Below are 21,363 nucleotides of genomic sequence, written 5' to 3'. Positions count from 1 at the left end.
TTTTGTCTCCGGCTTCCGAGGTGGGCGACGGGCGCGTGCGCACTGGCAGACAGCGCCGTGGGGCTGGGCCGCGCCCCTGGGCCGCCAGAATCTTTCCTCCCGGCTCCTCCCAGGCGTCGCCCGGCGCGGACGCTGTCCCGCAGAAGACCAGGGGTCAGCGAGTGGCCGCCGGCCCCCACCACGCGCTACCCTCCACACAGGCCCAGTTGGAGGGGGACCCCCGGCCCGGGGTCCAGACTAACTCCCGAGTGCCGCGTCCTCTGAGCCACCCTGCCAGTCAGCCCGGCCTCGCCCGCCCTAGCCCCTCCCGCGGGGACTGCCGTCCTCATAAAAATAGCTCCAGTGTCTCCTGCCAGAGCTTCCCACCCAGCCCGTGAATGGGCTCTTTATGCCCATGGACACTGGGCCCAGGCTGGACTTCCGCTCCCACGGCCCCTCCCTGGCCCTGGGGCGCAGCTCGGTGGGGCAGGGGCGGCAGGTGGTGGGTTGGGGTGGAAGAAGGAGCCGGTGGGAAGGGGGCGAGGTTTAAAACCCACGCCCACGCACAGTCCTGCTCCCCTGCGTAAGGAAAAGCGGGTCCAAAAGATAACTCCTGTGACTCCTATTTTAGGATTCTGTTATGCTCTGTACGTCACTGTCACGCTCTCAATCAGACCCTCAATATGACTCGATGAAGGACTGTTTAAATTCACACAGCAGAGTGTTTACACAACATGGTTCCTCTCCAGCGGCCCACACTGCCCTATCTCAAAGTGTGTACTTCTTGCTTTCTGTCAATAAAATCCTTCTGTGCCTCACTTTGACCGGTCCTGAAGTCCCTTCCTGTGATGTCAAGGACCCTCACAGCCCAATTTGAGTCATAGAAGGCATGCTCCTGCTCCCAGCGCAGCTCCTCTTCCGGGTTGCCTTCTGCAGCCCCTGCAATGCTGGAAGACACAAGTTGATTCAATGTCAACTACCCCGAGAGAGCCTGGGGCCGGGAAGGAATATGGAAATGGCACCCTCACACAGGCCCAACCCTCCAAAGGTTCAGGACTGGGGCCTGAGAAACCCCAGACCTGGGCTGAGTCTGGGGGCCGCACCAGCTGCATTAGTTAGTCCATCCTTGGGCTGGAAGAGAAACTTCAGCCCCAGGTTACACTGAGGAAATAGGCTCAGAGGTTGAGTAATCTGGGTAATGCCATGAGCCTGGTGAATGACAGAGCTGTGATCAGCCCCACCCAGGCCAGTCCAGGGCCGGCTCTTCCCCAGCTTGACTTCCTTCTCCCAAGTTGTCACCCCCCAGCCTCTGCCTGCTTCCAGAGCCATGGGACCAAGGACCTCAATGTTCCTTAGAGTCAAGGCTATGCAATCCGGACCCAATGGGAGTAGGGCTCCCTTCCTCATCCCAACCCAAGTCCTTTGGGGTGAAATGTCAGGAACCCAGAGGTTGCCCTGATGAGGGGGCAGCAGGGCTGGAACCTACCCCTCCAACTGGGACCACGATGAAGCACTGGCCATTTGGAATGCAGAGACCACCGGTCAACCTGGGGAAATGCAGTCTCCCCTTGTAGAGACAGGACAGGGGCTCCTCAGCCTTACACAAGCACACTGTGGGTGCCCTATCCTGTGCTGTGCTTTTAGTATGTGGTATATGGTTTTAGCATGTGACCTGTCATCTCAGTGTGGTTGGTGGTGACCTCAGCTTGGGAGAGGGTGAGGCCACCAGGTGCCCTCTGCAAACCCAGGACTGAGGTTGTTCTCACAATCAGTACCCCTACCAATGTTGAGCCCTGGTTTCAAGGAACACCTGTGTTCTGAGAGTGACCCCCACCCAGGGTCCCTCAGCCACAGACACCTATAGTCAGGGCTGGAGGCCTGAGCCAGGCAAGCGGGGATGAGCAGGCGTTCCTCCAGGCCTGGCAGGAGAGTGGGCAGGGAGGTGAGGGGCCCAAATCTCTGAGAGCCAGACAGAGTCTGAGGGGCCAGTGTGAGAGAGGGTACCAGCCCAACAAGGGCCTCTCCTCTCCCTCCAAAAATGGCTACCCCTCACCCCAGCCAGGGTCAGGGGCCTAGGCCTGCTCTGCATAGCTCAGGCTGAGAAAGACTTACCTGGCAGAGGGACCCCACATCTCTACCTCCTGGAGAATTCAGCTTCCAGTCCAGAGCAGGTATGGCTGCCCCTGCTGGCTGGGCCCCTCCCATGAAGCCCCACCCCACACCCAGCAGCTTGTTAGAGGCAGCTGCCCAGCCGTTCTGGAGCCACATCCTGCTCAGTGACCTACTGAAGCTCTGAAGCTATCACCATCTTGGTCACCTACCACACCACTGATGAGGAATGGAGGCTCCTGCACAGGAAGTCCCCAGACTCAAGGTACTGAAGATGCTTGGCACAGGCTCCACTCCCTGCACTTGGCTCCTGGGGCTCAGGGCAGGCCCTGCGTGGCAATCAGGGTAGGTCATCTTTTGGGTGGACTTGGCCTGGAGCAAAGGACACTGCACACACTGTGGTGTACAGTGTTTGCTAAATAGAAGCCGAAGGAACACTACAGACACCGTGGGCACAGCACCTGGGGGAACGCCCCCAATAGCCTGTGTCCCGGTGCCAATAACCATACAGAATACACACGATGCGAGCCATGTGTTGGCCACACTGTAAGCATGGAGCCAGGCAGGGCAGAGGGGTTGGCCTGGTCCTGGCTCTCACACCCTCAGACATGAAGGACCAGGGCAGGAAGGGTGTGCAGCCATATGAAGCAGGGTTCCAGTTCATCCTCTGTTGTGTGGCCTGCTGACTGAGGGCTCCTATGCTGGGCAGCACTCTTGGTCAGTGTGAGCAGACCTGTGTGAGTGTAAGCACCTGTGTGTGCCTAAGGGCTGCACCTGATCTGCTGCGGTGACAGAGGCCTCTGGCATCTGCAAGGGCACCTCTTGTGCCCACTTCTTGTGCCTCAAGAGATTGCAGCTGGTCCTCCAGTCCCCTCTCTGGAGTTCCTCCACTCTTCAGAACAGGGGTTTCTGTTCCTAAGAGAATTGGACCTTCCTTGCCTCCCATAACATGCAGTCCCCCTCCTGGCTTACCTGTGAGGGCTGGGCATGACCGCAGGATACTTGTGTGGCCACTGTAGGCACTCACTACTGCAAGGCTCATGGGGGCCTCCACCCCTGCTTCCAGGGACCCCAAAAGCTAGTTGGCTTGCCCTGGCACACATGTTCCCAGAGCACACTGGAGTAGCCTGCTTGGGCACACCCAACAGGGCACCAGCAGGCTGGGTTGCAGCAGAAACCAGCCCAAGCCTAGGCAGAGGGAGGGTGCTGGGCCCCAGCAGGCCACACCCAAGGCACAAGAAGTAATTCAGGCCAAGATGTGGACAGTCCTCAAAGTCTGTCAGGCTGGGCTGTGCCTCTGTGGCCAAGGGACATGAATCTCCAGAGATTCCAGAGACAGAGAACAGAGAACTGCCAGATCCTGGGTGGGGAGACCCGGCTGGGCTGGGAGTGGGTGGTGGCTGCTGGTTGGGTCAGGCAGGGAGCCACCTGGGTGGCAGGCAGGGGCCTGGGCCCGGGAAGCACCACCAGAGCTAGCTGGCCCTGCCATCGTTTGAGGAGGGGGGGGTGGCTGGTGGAGCTGTGTGCCTCCTTCAGAGACCTGCTGGCCTTCTGCTCCAATGCTGCCCACCATGGCCTGGTCTGCCTGGTCTGCTCCTGCTGGAACCATCTCAAGACTACCTCCTGGGGGCTGCTGCTTCTGGGCACCCTGGGGGTGCTCTGCTGGCAGCTTGGGCTCCTGCTGGAGCAGTACTGGCACTACCCAGTCATCGTGACGTGTCCCTGCCCTCGGAACGCAAGCTCTTCTTCCCTCAGTCACCCTGTGCAACATGAACTCACCCCAGCGAGGACCTGAGGGTGTTGGCCTGAGGGGTGGGCTCCCTGTCTCTTCACATCCTGGGACTTCTCCCTGAGCGCAGTCTCCTGAAGCCTGGCCATGGGTGATGACCTATGCTGTGCCCAGCCAGGACTTCTGAGGGACACCCAGTCACTGGGAGCCCAGGGATGAGGAGAGGAGGGCCCTTCCAAAGGACAATCTGAGCTGTCCTGCCAGCTTGGGTTCCCCCAGGAGGGGGAGGGACGAAGGGAGGTGGGGGCTGTGAGCATGCAGGAGGACGTGGAGCACTGGGGGAGGGCCCAGGTCCAGCTCCCAACTCAAAGTCCCTCCCCTGCAGCCTGAAGTGGGGGAGGGGCTGAGCCCTCAGGAGGTGTAGAGATGCTGAGGCTGCAAGGTGCTGCCTGTTGGGGACCAGTGAGGGGCCCTCACAAGGGTCTCTCCAGGAATGCCCTAGGGGATCACATGGGGGGCCCTGGGACAGTGGCTCTGATATGATGTGCCCCCTAGCTGAGCCCTACTGCGTGCCATCTGGAGGTGCTGGACACTTTTGCCCAGGAGAACATCTACTCCCTATACAAGTACAACTTCACCAAGGGCAGCAATGTCCCCTCTGCCAGTATTTCTGGCCCCAAGCCCCCCATCTAGCTCCATGGGATCCACCTGCCAGTGGCTGAGGCACCTGGACAGATAGCACAAGGCGGGCTTCAGACTGGTGTGGGGGTGCTGGCATGCTGCCCGAGGAGAGTGCGCCTGGTCCTGGGTAGGTGAGGAGTTGAGTCTGAACTGACTCCCCACCTTCCAGCGCAACAGCCGCAGTGGTGACTGCTTCTACCGCACCTACTTGTCAGGAGTGGTACCGCTTCCACTACATGGACGTCCTGGCCCTACGGCCCACTGCCTGGAGGATGGCCAGCACAGCAATTGTGGCCACATCATCTTGTCTTGCCACTATGACAGCCAGGACTGCCAGGTCTGGTGAGCGGGGCAGGGCTAGTGCTGTCCTTTGTCCCACCCAGGGGAGTGCAGTTCTATCCTGGGGTCTGGCTGGCTAGACACCTAGGCTGCCCAGGGCTAGCTGCAAACAAGGCAGGCATGGCCCCTCAGCACCCTGGGTGGGGAGGCAGGCCACAGGCAGGCATGACCTGAGCTGGCCCCAGGTTCCAGGCACTTCCCGATGTCCCACCACCAACAGCCGCTGCCACACCTTGAAGGGTGTGTGGGCCGCACAGCACCCAGGTATCACCCACAATGAGTGCCAGTCCCTGGTGGGCATGTGGCAGTGATGGTGCAGGAGGGACCGGGGCTCACACCTCCCTCTCAGCTTCACCAGGCATCAGTCTGGTCCTCAGGACTGAGCTGCAGCAGTATCGCACGCTGCTGTCCACCGAGGCTGGTGTCAAGGTCATGGTTCACGGGCACAACCACACGCTCTTATTAGAGCACCAGGATTTCAGTATCCGGCCAGGGATGGAGACCACAGTTGACATCCAAGAGGCGGGCGTGCTTGGGGACCCTCTGGGCCCACCACCCTGGGGGCCTGGGGGACAGGGTCGGCAGAACTGAAACCCCTCCCCGCTGGACGTGGTGCGCAGAGGGCGTGGACACGCCGCTGCTGTCCAACACCTCTTACACCAGGCTGGTGAGTGTGGGCGGGCTGGCAATGTCGGGAGCTGAAAGTGGTCCCTGCGCAGACAGGGCCTCCGCTCCAGCTCTGCTGCTCTCCAGTCCTGCCTTCCTTCCAGAAATTGATAGTGGAGATCTGCTCCTGCACCTACCACCTCTACCCACTGCCTGCCAGGGCTCAGTCCTGCAGCCACGCAGCACCCAGTCTGGGTTGAGCCCCGCCCTCCTCCCCTGCAGAGGGTTGCTGGATGGGTGGCTCCTAACCATGCCCCCACGACCCCTCTCCAGGTCACTGCTTCTACCACCTCCTCCAGGACCTGGAAACATACTAGCTGGCATGCGCCTCCTGCTGTCCCAGGTCCTGCAGGTGAGTTGGGAGATGAGGCCCAGGGTCAGGGGTCACTGCCCTAGGCTGCCGCGTGGTGTGACCACTGGCCTGTTTCTCCCAGGGAGTCTTCATACAAGCTCTCTGCGGGGACCTCTAGGTGGCCTTCAGCCAAGTCTGTTGTGAGCGGCCAGGGCATGGTGGGGACGGGTTCAGCAGGTTCCTGGGTAGTCCCTGCCCCCACACCTGCCTGCAGTGCCCTCTGGGGAGGGGAGCAGTCGCTGTGCTTGGCAAGTGGGGCCTGTAGAGCTGGAGCCACAGCCACAGCCGCAGGTGAGTGCACCCCTTCCTCCAGGGGGTGTCCTGGCTGAGCCTCTCCTGGGGGAGCCCCTCACAGCTGTTTCCACTCCCGTAGCAGGGTGGCCAAGGTGAATATCTTCCACCAGGAACTCAACTACCCAGCGGTGGGTGAGGCACCCGTGTACTCTGTGAGTGACCTGAGATCCAGGGCTTGGACTGGGGGAAGGCAGGGCAGCATCTGGCCACTCCCACTGGTGCCCACCCCAGTGCAGCCCTGCTCAGAGGTTCCCAGGTGCAGGAGGCCCCCGAACTCCACTCATTGTCACCCATCCGCAAATTCCCCAGCTGCTCTCAGCCATGGGCAGCCTCTGGAGCCTGTGGTTTGGCTCATCAGTCCTCTCTGTTCTTGAACTGCTGGAGTTGCTGCTGGACACCATGGCCCTAGCCTTCCTGCTGGGCTCTGCAGAGCATGGGTGGCCCAGCCTGGCGCCATACCAGTACTGAAGCCCGGGGACTGCAGGCATACCTGCAAAGTTCCAGAGGGAACAGCTGTGTCACTTTTACAGAGTGTCCCAGGAGCACTGAAAGGAGTTTTGGCAGAAGAGATAAGGCTGAGCTCTTGTCCCTTGACCCTCCTGACACCTGAACCAGCCCTGGGGCATCTGACCCCTAGGCCTGACCCTATGGGATAGTAGGCTCCCCTGGACGTCCAAGATGGGCTAGACTGGCCCACCCGGCTGGGTCCACCCAACAGTTCACAAAGACTTGAGTCTGTGGGCATGCAGATACTTCAGGGCTTCTCTTTGCCCACCCTCCAGTGATTTCTTGGGTCTGAGCAGGTCGAGGGCAGAGAGGAGGGAGGTCCCCTCCTGTCTAGATTCTTGAGTTCCGGGTATGATTGTGTGCATGCTTGTGTGTGGGCAGAAGAGCCTTTCCATAGTGGTGCATCTGGCGTCCTGTCTGTGCACTTCTGGGTGTCTGCACTTCTGTCTACATCTGTGTGTAGGTGTGTGTGTGCATGTCAGGCAGAGCCTGCCTCGGCTTCAGGGCAGCCTCGGGCCAGGCAGGAAGCAGGGCAGGACCAAGGCAAGGTTTATAATAAAATCAGCTGCTTTGTAATTAAAATCAATGATTTACAGTGGCCAGAGTGTGTGTGTGTGTGTGTCTCTCCTCTTACCCATGCTGGGGTGAGCTGCAGACCTCAGATTACACCCCAACACTTCCTTGGAACAGACCACAGCAGTCACACTATGGGGGCCAGGGAGACACTATATAGGACCAGGCCCAAGCCATCCTTACTGGCTGGGTACACCCACCCCTGCTACCACCAGGGGTCACCAGCCAAGCTAGAGGAAGTTAGAGAGGCCAGGGAATGGGGGCTGGGGATGCCAGAAGTCCTTGGTCCCCCATCAGGCCTCTGGCCTTTGGAAAAGGGACACTGGAGGGACCGTGCTCAGAGCTGCTGCTCAAGGAGGGCAGAGGACCCATTCACACCCCCAGATGAGACAGAGCAGTGCAAGGCAGGTGAGCCAATGAGCAGGCAGTGGGCGCAAGCGGCAGAGGTTTATTAACCGTGAGTGATTGGAACAGGAGGGGTGGGATCCTGCCAGCCTAAGGATGGCAGGTGGCAGGGTGGGCGGTGGGCAAGCTCAAGCAGGGAAGAAAGAGCTGATTCTGCTCTTTAGGGTCACAGCCAGCAGGCAGGGGAGTCGGGGCCCCAGTCCAGTGCCCACCTTGCTGCCGGTGGAGCCTCCCTGGGCAGCATTTGCATAGTGACCAGCAAGAACCCACAGTTGTGGAGGGGCTCAGCCTGTCCTGAGGCTCTTTTACAAAAGGAGAATTTGAAGGCATTGGTGGGTCCCCAAATTAGCAAAAGACCCCTGGGCCCATCAGAGGGCTCAGTCCAAGGGGCGAGGCCAGTGAAAGGGCAGGGCAGAGCTATGGGGGCATCCCCCAGCAGCAGGCAGAGCTGGGATCAGGGTGGTCCTTGAGAGTCCAGAGAAAAAAACGCAGACAAAGTCAGGACAAGGCCGTTGTAGAAAATCCACTCAGTGGGTAACAAAGAACAGTGGGTGTGGTGGGAAGTGCCAGTGGGTTTAGTGTAGGCCTGGCTCTGGGCAAGTCCCTCCCTGGAGGAGGCAGGGAGGTCTGGGGCCAACCGGCACCAGGGGCCGTCGTGGCCAGCCACATGGCCTTGGGACGCCTGCGTCCGTCCCAGGCAGAGAGCCCAGGCCAGAGCCCACCCACCCAGCACCTGCAAAAGCCCAGCCTTGATACTGGGGTCACTAAGTGAGGTACTTGGGTTGGTTCCCTGCATGGGCTGCCACTCCTGCTCTGGGAAGGTGCTGGTGGCCAGCCACCAGCCCCAGGCTAGAGGAGGGGCTCTGGGGGGTGAGTAAGAAGGACCCAGCTAGCAGGTCAGTGTTCCGCGGCAGTAAAAGTGGGGGCAAGAGATGACACTGACCCTTAGGGCAGAGAGGGACAAGGTAACACAGGCCTCGAGTGATTTGTGACGTCAGCAATCCAGGCCCCTGAAGGAGGGGTCACCTGAAGACAGAGATTCCCCAAGTGGGGTGAGGGGCACCAGAAGATGCAGCACCCCCAAAAACGTGGGGTTTCAAGACTCAGTGCTGGGGTCCTTCGCTCCCGGCCAGGGGGGACCACGGGTAGCCGGGAGGAGGGATGAGCAGGCGCGTGGGGCTCCAGGAGCACCAGGGCACTGGGGCTGTCGGGATGGGCCCATGGACCTTGCGCAGGCAGGGCTGTGGCTGGGTGGGGGACCAGGATTTTCAGGGGCATGCAGGGTCCGGGCCGGGCGGGCCGGGCAGGGCTGGGGTCCCCCGGCTGCCCGGCCTGCGCAGCCCTAGCTCTCCTCCAGGTGGAGACTGATGAACTCCTGGATGCACCTGCGGTATTGCAGCTCGGTTGGGCTGCTGCCCGCCAGGGGGCCCAGCTGGCCCGGGGCCGCCTCAGCCTCTCGCATCTCCTCGGCCATGCGCGCCAGACGGAGCCTGGGGGAGGGGCGCAGTGTGAGGCAGCACCTCCGACGACCCGGCGCTCGCGGAGTCCCGCCCCCATGGCCGCGCGTGCTCACAGCGTAACGATGTCCGCGTTGGCCGCCTGCACGGCGATGGTTAGCGGGTCCTGCTGCTCCTGGTCCAAGGCGTGCTGGTCGGCTCCACGTTTCAGGAACAGGCAGACCTGGCTGGGAGCGGAGGGCCGTGTCTAGGCGAGGTGGGCTGGGCGCGGGTGAGGCCGGGAGGGGCAGGCTCGAGAGACTCACCCGGTGCGGCCCAGGAGCGTCGCGTGGTGCAGGGGCGCCCGGCCCCGGCTGTCTCTTTGGTTAACGTCTGCTCCGTTTTGCAGAAGGAATTCACAGATGATCAAGGAACCCTGGGGAGCCGGGCACCTAGGACTGAGCCAAGAAATGGCCCCCTACAGGGCCCCCACACCAGGGCCCTCAGCCCTGCGTGCCCAGCCAGGACAAGCCTGCGCTCCACCCTGGAGAGGATGCACACATTGGCGTGCAGCTTCCTGCCACACTCACCCCTAGCACGGCCTGCACCAGCGGCGTTTTGCCTTCATCCTCTGCGTCGGCCCAGTTTACCTCCGCCCCGTGGGCCAATGCTGCGGCCAGCGCGGGGAGGTCGCGAGTGCGCGCTGCGCGGTGAGCCAGAAGTCCAGGATGCAGCTCACGCACATCTGCCAACCCCCAGGCCTCGGCCTCGGCCTCAGCCTCGGCCTCTACCTCACCACTGGACTCCTCTGACTCTGCACCCTCTGCGGGAAGAAGGACAGGGTTAGGGTCTCTGACTTCACTGGGTGGGGGTACACCAGGGCTGCAGCGAGATGGAAAGGTGTGTACCAACCTTCCTCAGTGACACTGTCCACCACTGAGCCTGCACCAAAGGCCAGGACGTCTGAACTGCCATCAGAGCTGCCTCCCAGGCCACTGTCGCTGCTTAGACCTGCAGGGCCACAGGCTGGTGAGGGCTTGAGCCAGGCAGGCCCCTGACTCTTCCCAGAACCACAGGGAAGGCTTAGCGCCACTCGCCCTCCAGGGGACCTGGGAAGGGGCAGAACCAGCCCTAGCTAGGAAAGAGGAAAGGATAAAAAACAACCAGACCTCAAAGGAGCCAAGAGTAGCCCAGGGCCAGGTTCTGAGGTCTTCAGGTACTGGAAGCCCAGCCTGGCCAGCAGGGAAGAAGCCAGGCCTCAGAAAAGCCTGAGGCTTAGGGCCAGGGCGACAGCGCCCTCTGCTGCCGGCAGTCACCCCCTCCTCATTCCCATCATGCACATAGGCCCTCCAGCAGTGCCTGCACACAGCTCTTAACAGTCCCAGTTTCAGCCTCCAGGTTGGTGAACAAGAAAGCCCTGCTAAAGCTCCAGCTCTCCCCACGGCCAGCCCAACCTCCTTGTGACACTGCCTAGCTCTGTCCCTCCTATGTGGAAAAGCTGTCCTTTCTGTCCCTGAGCAAATGCCGTCCACATTTGTCCATGCACCAGGGAGTCTTCACTGGCTCCCCTTCTTCTTTCCTGGATGGGGTGGCAGCCCCCAAAGGGGGTGGGCATCAGGGGATGGGGCCTCCCAGAACTTACTGCGTGGACCGGCCCCCGCAGCCCCTGCATCGAAGTAGGAGAAGAGGGAATCCAGCTCATCGGGACAGAAGAGGGAATCCCGGCGGAACTTGCGCTCCAAGGTGCCTGCTGCTGGGGAGTGGGACACATGTTCAGAGGGGGAAACTGAGCACCATGATAGGAGGGTGCCCCCGGCCACATTGGGAGTTGGACAGAGTCTCCAACCCACCTCCCACCATGACTCTCAGGGATCGGGGGCTCAGATCCAGAGAATTGCAAGAATTACAATTGTTTGTAATCCTGCCCAGGTTTATAAATGGGTGTGGCTGCTAACAGCCCTCTCACCTGAGGACAGAGCAGCCACTGAGGGAAGGACAGGTTCAAGCCGGACCTTGCGGCGGGTGGTGGGAGCACGGGGGGAGCTGTGGGGGCGCTGGCACTTCTGTGCTCGCCAATGCCTTGGGGCATCTCGGGCCAGTGCTGTTGGAGGCTTCCGAAGAAACTTCTTTTCCACGTATTTGTCCTTGATCCAGGCCTCCTTGTCCTGCCTGGACCAGGGGCAAACATGAGTCTGCATTCACTGGCTGAGGCTCCTCTAGCCAAGTGGGGCTGCACCCCACCTCACCTGGGGCTGCTGGCTGTGGGCTTCCTGCTGCCCAGGCCCTCATACTGGGCCTCATAGATCTGGTTCATGGTGCTATTTCCAAGCTCACACATCAGCTGGTGAGAGAAGGGTGTGTGGACGTCCGTACAAGCTCAAAAGATCCCCACTCCCACCCAACCCAGGGTCCTAGAGGACTTTAAGTGCACCCCCCCACCTTTAGTAGCTCTGGCTCCCAGGAATCCAGTGTCAGGGACCGAACCTTGGAGCAGTGGACACCCAGACTCCTGGACAGCAAGGAGATAGGGCCGGGTCAGGTTGCAGCTCACCTGGCTTGGCCCTGCCCCACCCCACCGAGTCAGGGAGGCCACCTGTGGATGCCTGAGCACTCAATGCAGAGTAGCACGCCAAGGTTGATGCTGGCCCAGCGGGGGTCTGGCTGGCCACAGTCGCCACACTGGCCATTGCCAGCCACGCTCTGTACCCGCTGTAGCACACTCTCACCCTTGACACCGCGTTCCCGAGAGTCCGTGGCAGAATCGATGCTGCTTGTGGACGGAGATGCTGTGCGGTCCAGCCTCTGGGACAGTGTGAGGGGCCATTCAGCCCGACTCCCCTGCAGGCCCTTCCCCCACCCCAGTCAGGGGCCCTCAAGCACAATCCAAGACACACACAAGTGTGCACACATACTGCACGCACACGCATGTACATGGCACTGCACACACACACACATGCAGCCTGCAGGAGCTGCCTCATAGACACACAGGCAAGCATGTGCAAGTGGAAGGGCAGGGTGGGCCACACCTCGCTGTAGCAGCTGTCTGGGCTCTCGCGGTAGGCAGAGGCAATGCTGGCCTGCACAGCCTGCACCCAGGCCTGCCTGAGCTTCTCCGAGTCGGCCTGCAGCATGCAGCTCCTGGAGGGAGGGGCTGGTTAGGCTGGGTGGGTGGGGCTCCCCCCCCTGCCCTGGGCTGGGCCTCCTCACTTGGTGGGCGACACGACCTCAAAGCAGAACCTCCGCTCGATGTCCTCACAGGGCTTCACGGAGCACAGGCGGAGGTCATCCACCACCACAGTCAGCGCATCCTGTGGGCAGCACCACTGTGGACATCTATCTGCTCACCCCCACCTGGCACTGACCACCTGTTTTCTTCTTCACCTTAGAGATCTCCAGCAATCTATTCCAAACTCCCTGTTACCTGACCATTCGGGCCTGGTGTCCATCAGTATCCTCAGCTCCGTGCCAACCCCCGTTGACTAACCCACCCCACAGTCCAGGTGGGGAGGGGTCCAGCTACCAGGACCCCAACCCAACGCACCTTGAGTTTCTTCTGGTAAACAAGTTGGCTGTTCTGAATGGAGAACCAGCGCCTGGTGAAGTGAATGGGCAGGGGGTCAGGCAGCGCTGGCTCCATGTCCTCTCTGCTCTTGGCCCAGCCTGCCCTCAGCCCTGCCTGAGAAAGGCCCTCACCGGTTCCATGTCTTGAAGGCATTGCTGGCTCTCTTGAAGAGGTAGCCCTCCATCACCACGCCGCTGGGCGCATCCACGTCGAATTCCACTTTTGACTCATCATAGGAGAAGTCCTGGGGAGTGCAGAGCCAGCCCTCGGGGAGTGGCCACCACCAGAAGACCCTGCCATCCTCCCAGGCTCACCCAGAGGGAAGGACAAACTGAGGTACATGCTCAGACAGGAGACCCTCTGCCTGGTACTGCAACTTCCTGACTGGGTGAGACCCCCTGCCCAAGACCCCGAAGGCAGACCTTGGCATTCACAGCTGGGCTGGAGCTCTCCAGTCCCTCCCCCCAGCTTGCAGGACAAGAGGCTGCAATCAGGAAGGGAGCCCACTCCCACCCCCACCCCCGCATCCTGAGTGCCCTGTGCATGTCGCCAGCTGGGTCGGCTCCAGCAGCCTGACAGAGCTCCATTGAGGAGCCAGAGCCTTGGGTGTCCTGTGTGTCCTCCGTCCCAGCAGCCCAGGCCAGAGGAGAGGTCTGGCCACCTGCTCTCAGGCTGAGTGGGGGCAGGAAGGCACAGCTGCCACCACTCCCTCAGGTGGGGGAAGGGGTCCGGCTTCAGCCTGCATCTTGCTGGTGCCAGCAACCAGCCCACAGGTGTCGGGTGCAGTCCCGGCCTTTGGAGGTGGTGGGAGGTGTCCGTGGTGCTGAAGTGCCCCAGGCGGGGAGGGCCTGGCTTCCCCTTGCAATGCCCATGCCCACAGGCCCAAGGGTGGGTAATCTCACCTGCAGTAGTGTCTGAGGGCCAGAGAGGAGTGGGTGGGAGGGGAAAAGACAGCCAGTGAGTGAGGGCCCTCCCACCACCCACAAGTAGCCCCACCTACCATCCCACTGCCGCAGGCCCACCAGTTGGCACCTGCAGCCAACCCCCATCTGGGTGATGGCCCAGGCCACTGTGCAGCAGGTGAGCCCAGGCCCAGGCCCAGCAACCCTCAGGCAGGAGGCCTCAGGTCCCAGCTCCAGCCCTTCCTCATGCCCGGCCCACACTGTGAAGCTCCCAAGGATGGGAGGGGAGCAGCCTCAGCCTGGCAGAGAGGGCATGGGCCTGGCGGGGAGGTTGGGCATGCAGCTATGCCTATGGCCCCAGGTCGGGACCACAGGGAGGTGGGCAGGGGGGATGGGGGTTTGGGGGGTGAGGCTGAGAGCAGGCTCCGGGAGCCTCACCCGCTGCTGGATAGCCGCGTGCTTGCGCTCCATCTCTCGCTTCTCCACGGCAGAGTCGATCACCAGCTGGTCCAGCTGTGGGGTTGGGGGCATCAGAGAGGCAGTGAGCCCCTCCCCTGAGACCCTGGCCGGGGTCCATCTTCCCCAAGCTCACCTCAGCTGCCAGCTTTTTCATGTAGGGGTCCAGCTGGTGCAGGAGGCTGTAGCCCTGCTGGAAGAAGCTGTGCTGGGCGTGCATGAAGGACAGCATCTGCAGGCACAGGGGCCAGTGAGCAGGGCTCTCTGCACGGGCCTGCTCACAGGCACCCCCCACAAGCACTCACAGAATCCAAGATCTCAAACTTCTTCTTGGCCTGGAGGACATTAATCTGCCAGAGGAGGAGCAAACAGGCCGGGTCTCAGGGCCAGGAACCCAGGGCTCCACCTGACCAGAGTCCATTCAGGCTGCCAGTGGTCCTGAGAGCCCCAGGTCATCCTCAGTGTCTTGCCATGCCAGCCTCAATCTCCCAGGTGGGACACAGGGTCCTATCCAGGCAAAGCCAGGAATCTCACCCCTGCCTTCCTGTTGAAGGTCCTCAAGCCCTCCGCCCACAACGCTCATCCCCACCTCTTGTCTCGCGCAGGACAGACCCCTCCCTGTTTCAGAAGCCAACCTCTCAGCTGACCTGGAGCACATAGTCCAGGGCTAAGTGGCGGAAGCACTTCCGGGTGAGGGTGAGGGCACCCGTGGCCTCCTCCACCTCATGGGGCCGATGCCTTGGGGCCTGAGCATTCCGCACCAAGGAGAGCTCCATGTCCTCCCGCACCTTATCAAACTGCTTCTTCGTCTCCTTGAACTTCCGTACATCCCTGAAGGCCAGTGTCGGGTCAAAGGTCAGAGGCTGGAGAAGGGATGTGCTGACCCAACCTCTAACAGCCTTTCCTCTACTCCCAGCTTCTCCTCTGCTGCTGGGTAGGGCCTCCTTTCTTGCTCGCTATCCTGGCCCCCACCCCACCCCTGCCACCAGCCCCCTCCCCTGCTCCCTGCTCCAGGATCTCTCCAGCCCTTCACACCTTACTCCAGACCCAGTGATCCAGAGTCAACCCACATCTCCCCTGTGGTACCCCCAGCAACCCAACCACACCTACGGGGACTGAGCTGGACCCTGGGTCCTCCAACCAGCCTTGAGACCTTGGTCTGGATACCCTTGGCCACTCCCCTGTCCTGGAGATGAAGCACCACCTTGGGGCTTGGACCACTCACTCTTTGACAAAATTGTGCAGTTGCTGTCTCACAGACCTCTGGGCCTGGTCAAACAGGATCTGGGGACAGAGGCAGGGAGGAGCTTGTGGGGGTTTGTCCCTACAGAACAACCCCCTGGAGGCCCCATCCATCCCCACAGTGAGAATCAGGAGAGTTCTGCCCTCCTACTCGGACCTGCCTGGGCCCAGCTCTCTGCAGAGGGTGCTACCAGTGCAGCCTGTTTTGTACCAGGAGCTGGCCTCTGGGGGGCCAGAGAATGACTCCCAGCCTGGGTTGGTGCCCAGAGGCAACAGCTGTGACCACCTGCCCCTCTTTCCACCTGGCCCTCAGCCAGTCTACAGACTCCTGCTGTCAGATGGGCTCCTCCTTCAGCTACACCCACAGTGCTCACATGGGCAGCACACAACAGCCACTGGAGGCTGCCCACCCTTAGCAGGAAGGGCTCCATCAGAGCCAGCCTGGGGAGAAGTGGGGCCTGGTGGTGAGGGCTTCATAGTGGAGGGGCTTCAGGGTCCCCCCACAGCACTCAGAATCAAACCCTCATGTAGAGGAGGGCTGGGCCAAACCAGGACAGGCAGAGGGACAGGAACTCAGCTGAGCCATCCTGAGCAGGTTTATTTCTGAACTTCCCTGCAGGGGTGGGGGCCCTGGGTTTAGTCTGGGCTCCAGTTCCCAGACCACGCCCTGCCATGTGCCTCAGCCTGTTCTGTGTGTCTGTCCCCATCAGTCCTGGCCCTGCCCAAACAGCAAGGGTGAGTCTCGCAGGGATGATGCAGGGTCAGCTGGGACGATGGAATGAGTACTCTGCTCAGCTGGGAGATCTGGATGAGCTTCGAGGTCTCCCCCACCTTGAGACCCCGCTGCCCATGGCCCTAGGTTGTGCTACTTCCCCTGCCTCTAGGACCAAGTCTGTCTCTTAACTGGGACATGGCAGGGCTCCCAAAGGAGGCCTCCACACCCCACTGACTCACAGACATGGGTGGCCACCACTCTCACAGACTGGATGTGTAGGACATGGCCTCCCTCATGGGTGGCCACCCACTTGGCTCCCTGTGAGCTAGTTAGTCTGTTCCAGGCCAGGGAGGGCCTTTGGGAGCTGGTGGAGGGAGGCAGCATGATGGAGGCTGGGGCCACACCCATGAGGCTCACCGTGTGGTAGTTGACCATCTCCTGCAGGCTGTCTCCGAACCTCTGCAGACATTCCTGGGGAGAAGAGCAAGAGGGCTGAGGCCATGGTGCTGGGGGCACCTCACCATGTCCAAAGGGTCCCCTCCCTGCCCACAGGATACAAAGCTGCACCTGAGCAGAGTCCAGACACCTGCTCATGAGCCTGGGCACCCTTGAGGGGCTGTCTCCCTGCTCCACCCCCACCTGGCGGTCAAAAGCCAGCTGGCACCTCACCGAGATGACGGTGTCACCTTGGCACTGCTGGGACAGGTCACGGACACCACTCACAAAGAGCCTGTTGGTGGTGACATAGGCCTTGCCGGCCTCGATCATGCCACTGCACAGCTTGACCAGCTATGGATGGGACAGAGCAGGAAGGGTGAGGGTCTGGCAGCTCCTATAACCAATGCTCACAATGGCTGAGAGGTCCATTCCAGCCAGAGAGAAGTACACAGCTCCCAAGAGAGGTCAGTGCGAGGTCAGAATTCAACTCAGGGCCCACTGGTGCCCAGGATGCAGCTGCCCCTGAGCAGCCTGCATAAGCCTGCTGGCACACAGGACAGTCCATGGTCTGGGCTCTGGAGCAGCAGACTGGGCAGGACAGGGGGACTTAAAGTAGGGTGCTAGGGCTGGGGTGTGATGTGGCACTTCAGACTTAAAGACAGCCAGTGTGGGCTCATGGCACTGATAGTCCCTTCTTCCTCCCCGGCACTGATTCTGTCACCCCCCCCAGGTCCCCAACCCAGGTACACTGGGCACAACCACACAGCAGCTGTCCCTCATTCAGCAGCCAGCAGAGGCCTGGGTGACATGCCTGGGTCATCCCCTCAAGGGGATGAGACTCACGTATATGCACGTGGTATGTGCACCCTGGGATGTGTGTGGGAGGACACGGATGGGGGAGTCAGGGGCAGATCCAGGTCCTGAGCATGCACATGAGTGTTTGCACACTGCTGGGTGTGCATGAGCTCCTAAGTCCTGAAAAGCCAGTCCTGTTTTCAGACTAGGGGGCTAGGATAGGCGGGCAGAGCAACACTGACCCTCCATGTGCCCGAGGCCTCCCCCTCACCTTATCCAGTTTGGCCTCAATCTCGACCACATCTGTCTCTACCTCATCGATGGTGGCCCTGCAACAAGAACAGGTGGCTGGGATCAATCTGCAGCCCGCTGTGCTGACTAGGGGACAGACTTGGGCTTCGTCTCCCCTTGCACCTCCCCAGGGGGGTCTGCCAGAGAAAGAAGCTTCCAGGAAACTGAGGTTGGGAGAGGTGATCACTCTGTCCCGAGGGCAAGAGGGAAGAGACCCAGGTTCAGCAACTCTGGAGCCACCCAACACCCAGCATCACCCCAGGAAGAGGCTACATTGGTGGTAACACCCTCTGCCCAACTGAGACTGATGCACCAGGGGTCAGGGGATGGGAGGGCAGAGGTTAGAAAAGGCCTCAGCCCCTGAGGACAGCAGGGGCCAGAGAGCCACAGCGGTGGTGCTCATGACAGCCTGGGCCAAGCCTTGCTGAGGAGCAAAATAAAGCCCCAAACCAGCTGAGAAGTGGGGTCCACCAGCTCCTCAACCCCAAAACTCCAATAAGCACAGTCCACCTGGAGGAAGAGGGGGTCAGGTCTCCCCAGAGCCCACTCCCATCAGGGCAGCCTGACAATGGGGCTGCCATGGGGTGGGAAGAGTTAAGGAATGACATCACCGGGAGAAGCCAGGGGAGAATCCCGGAAGCCAGAGGCAGATGGATCAGGCACGTGACACCCCCACCCTCTGGGAACAGGAAATAAGGAAATAGGGCCAGGATCCCAGCAGTCCCCCACCCTGCACAGTCAACTCAGCTGGTGAACCAAGCCCATCTGACCTGCCTGGGATAAGATACCCTGGGGGGGGTATAGGCACAGGCTGGGGCAGAGGCAGTCTTCCAGGGACAAGTCTTGGGTGAGGGGTCCAACAGAGGAGAGGCCACCCAGGTCTAGCATCCCCTCACCCCTTGCTACTCCCACTCCCTGGACATCAGAGAAAGGAGGAGTTTCCAAACTTAGGGAACGGACCTACAGGTCTCATGGGACATGGTCTGGTGTGTCCTTAAGTAGGAGCTGGGACTGAAATGGCCAGGCTGTCCCAGCCAGGAACTATCAAAGGTCCTGTCTGCCCATGCTGGCCAGACATCAGCTGTTCTGGGAGCAGCCCCCACCCCTTGAGAGGCTAAGGGAACCTAAGTCCTGGAGCAAAGAGGGGACAAAGGAAATGGAGCTTCAGCAGCTGCTTGGACCGTGGGTGACCTGTGCGTGCCACACCAGCCTGCCAGGCTTAGGAAGAGTGCCTGGAACTACTGCCCAACCCATACCACCTGGAGGTGTGGACACAGGGAAGTTCAGACTCTGGACTTTTGACCGCTGGCTTGAGAGTCCCAGAACAGAGAAGGGAGCGTCTGCCCAGAAGAGTGCTATGGGGTCACCCTGGCTCCCCTGAGAAGGCCAGATGACTGGACAGCTGCACCCAGAGCTACTGCCCTTGACCAGGAGCCTGTCTTTAGGAGATGGCAAGGGCCGTGCTGAGCCAGGAGTGACAGACGTGCTCACGGGGACAGGGTGGGTGCTCAGTAGAGGTTCAGCAGGAGCCCTTCTCCTCCCTTCCTCAGTCTGGGACCTGAGGTCTTTCTCTGGCTCCCTGCCCCTGGGCCAGGGGAGGAGGCCCCTCCACCAAAGCCCTGACTCAGCGCCTGAAGCCCCACCCAGGGGACGAGCCATGACACCCTGAGGTGGTGCCCCTTCCTCAGCTTCTCAGGACCCTCCACCACAGTGACCCTGGTCTAGGGGGTATCCCTGAGGCTGTTACAAGCCCCTCCCCAGGCCAGGAGACCCCAAGCACGCTTGGGGACTAGGCTCTCCATGCTTCCACATACTCCCACAGCCCCACCCTCAGAGCTACACCTGAAGGTGATGGACAGAGGCTCTGCAAGCTCCAGTTAGATCACAGCCCACCCCAATGCATGGAGCCAGGCTTCCACAGCCTTAAGACCAAGGCGCAGTAGGCATCTTCCACCCCAGCCCATACTCACAGGCAGGCTCCAGGCACCTCCCTGCCAGAGAGAGAGACTCCAAGCAGTTCAACAGGCTGGTTGTGGGAGGGGAGGCCCAGGATTAAATGGGGTTCCAGTCCCTCATATGCCCATCCACAGTGGGAGGAAGAGCCACAGGCTTCTGAGTAAGGGTGAAGTTGGGTGCCTCAGTCTGGATGAAGCCGCAGCAAAGAGGCCCTGGCCATGACTCCCCCACAACCCAGGTCCAAGATTCTGGGTGCCTGAGTCACTCAGATCAGTCAGCAATGGAAATGGGAGAACCCAGAGGATGACCTCCAGTCTCTCTGCCCAGGGCCTGGGGCCACTCTGGGCCAACCCTGACCCTCTCAACTCCAGGCTCCAGAAGGCCTTTGTTAATGACTCCTTGTGAGGTGGTTTTGCAAGAGGCCGGCTCTCAGGATGCTGAGGCAGGCTCCCAGAAACCCAGCATGCACATGCAAGAATGTCCAAGAATACACATGCAGAAGCATGACACACGCTCATGCACAAACATGCATGCATGCAGTGGCAGAGTGTTTATACATATGTGCTCCAGAGAATGGGGTGCAAACATGTGCGTGGACATGTGTACCTGGTCTTAGAACACACCTCTACACAGACTAAGGTGTTTACAGCACAACACACTCAGTACATGAATCCATAGGGACAGGTAATACACACACTTGCGTGCCTCTAACCATCATCAGTCTAAGTGAATGCACAAAGCATGTCAGTCCAGGGTGCAGCTCACCCACACATCCAGGTACATGGTGTGGCACCTCAAAGGGGGCAGAGTGGCAAAGCTCACACATGTGCACCTACACATGTGCATGTGCAGAGGCATACTTGCAAACTGCACATGGGAAGTGCTTCATTACTGTTTGCCAAATGTCGTCCAACCATTGAAACAGATGCACACTTGTGTACACGTCCATGAATATGTGGTTCATGCAGATGTGCATGCCTGCATGCTCAGGAATAATGAAAGGTACACAAACCCCCAGTGGATACTTGTCCTTTCCCACCATCCTGGACAGCCCCCACCCTCCAGGTCCTGTGGTCAAATTACCCTTCATTCCTACCAAGTGGCCTTCTCTAGGCCCTAAACGTAGCAACAGCTGCCTGTACCCATGCACTGCTCTGGACACATGGGCTAAAACAGAGTCGAGGGATGAACACCCTGGACCCAGACAACCTTGCCCAGAGCTGGGCTGCAGGGTGGCTGGGGGGAGGGGGGACCTCAGCCAGTGCAGGTTGCCACAGCAGAAAAGTGTAGATACAAAGCGGGGGTGGACAGTACTGGAGATGGCCGTCCCCACAACTGCCCAGCCGGACACTGATGCATGGGGGCTGGGACGCCCACGCTCACACCCTCTGAGCGAGGTGAGCCACACAGGGGTGTCTTTTGTTCTAGTCCCCCGGGGCGGGGGCGGGCCGAGGCGGCTGCTTTGTCCCGAGCCGGGCCCTCCGCCTCGGTCTCCGGCGGCCACAGCGCGGTCGCAAAGCTGAGCAACGCCGCCCGCACAAAGGCGGCTCGCTGCCCCCGCTCGCACCCCTCTCCCGGCGGCCAGGACGCACCTGAAGCGCGGCGAGTCCTTGATGCACTCCTCGAACTCCACCGTCATGGCTGCAGTGGCAGGGCGCTCACTGGACCGAGGACCGCGGCGCGCCGAGCGGCACCCCCGGCCGCCCGCCCGCGCTCGGCGCCCGCCCGCCCCGGAATGAGGCCGCCGCGCCGCCGCCCCGCCCCGCCTGTCACTGCCGGGGAGCGTCGCCAAAGTCCGCCGCCGTCGCGCGCGCTGCCTGCTGTCACAGCCAGGGAGCGTCGCCGAACCCGCCACCGCGCACCACTGCTTTTACCTTCGGGGAGTGTCACCAAGCGCCCTCCCTGTATCCACTGCCACAGGGTCGGGGAGCTTGAT

The 21,363-nt window shown here is 60.9% G+C and overlaps 2 protein-coding genes across 2 annotated transcripts; one reads left to right on the top strand and one right to left on the bottom strand.

The window, feature by feature from the left end:
• The first annotated feature begins 3,400 nt into the window (after positions 1-3,400).
• Scnn1d (sodium channel epithelial 1 subunit delta) lies at positions 3,401-6,617 on the top strand. Its single transcript, XM_077110099.1, is given in 10 exon segments — positions 3,401-3,823; positions 4,373-4,468; positions 4,668-4,840; positions 5,058-5,112; positions 5,195-5,359; positions 5,608-5,698; positions 5,777-5,855; positions 5,938-5,988; positions 6,229-6,302; positions 6,451-6,617. Coding segments are annotated over 10 exon segments (1,374 nt in total).
• Positions 6,618-7,657: 1,040 nt separating this feature from the next.
• Positions 7,658-21,146, bottom strand: Acap3 (ArfGAP with coiled-coil, ankyrin repeat and PH domains 3). Its single transcript, XM_077110029.1, has 24 exons — positions 21,020-21,146; positions 17,452-17,509; positions 16,617-16,736; positions 16,365-16,418; positions 15,216-15,274; positions 14,638-14,821; positions 14,296-14,340; positions 14,127-14,222; positions 13,973-14,047; positions 13,535-13,546; positions 12,764-12,876; positions 12,612-12,663; positions 12,278-12,378; positions 12,097-12,208; positions 11,664-11,872; positions 11,510-11,579; positions 11,317-11,411; positions 11,037-11,239; positions 10,713-10,820; positions 9,983-10,081; positions 9,661-9,893; positions 9,397-9,506; positions 9,208-9,318; positions 7,658-9,124 (listed from the first exon to the last, which is right to left on the bottom strand). Exons 1-24 carry the CDS (start codon positions 21,064-21,066, stop codon positions 8,977-8,979), a joined length of 2,514 nt encoding a protein of 837 aa, XP_076966144.1. The 5' UTR covers positions 21,067-21,146; the 3' UTR covers positions 7,658-8,976.
• Positions 21,147-21,363: the final 217 nt, after the last annotated feature.

This window comes from Callospermophilus lateralis, chromosome 7 (genome assembly GCF_048772815.1).
Source record: "Callospermophilus lateralis isolate mCalLat2 chromosome 7, mCalLat2.hap1, whole genome shotgun sequence".
NCBI classification, from domain to species: Eukaryota; Metazoa; Chordata; class Mammalia; order Rodentia; family Sciuridae; genus Callospermophilus; species Callospermophilus lateralis.
The sequence above is the reverse complement of the archived record's forward strand: the minus strand, read 5'-3'. Positions and strand labels throughout refer to the sequence as shown.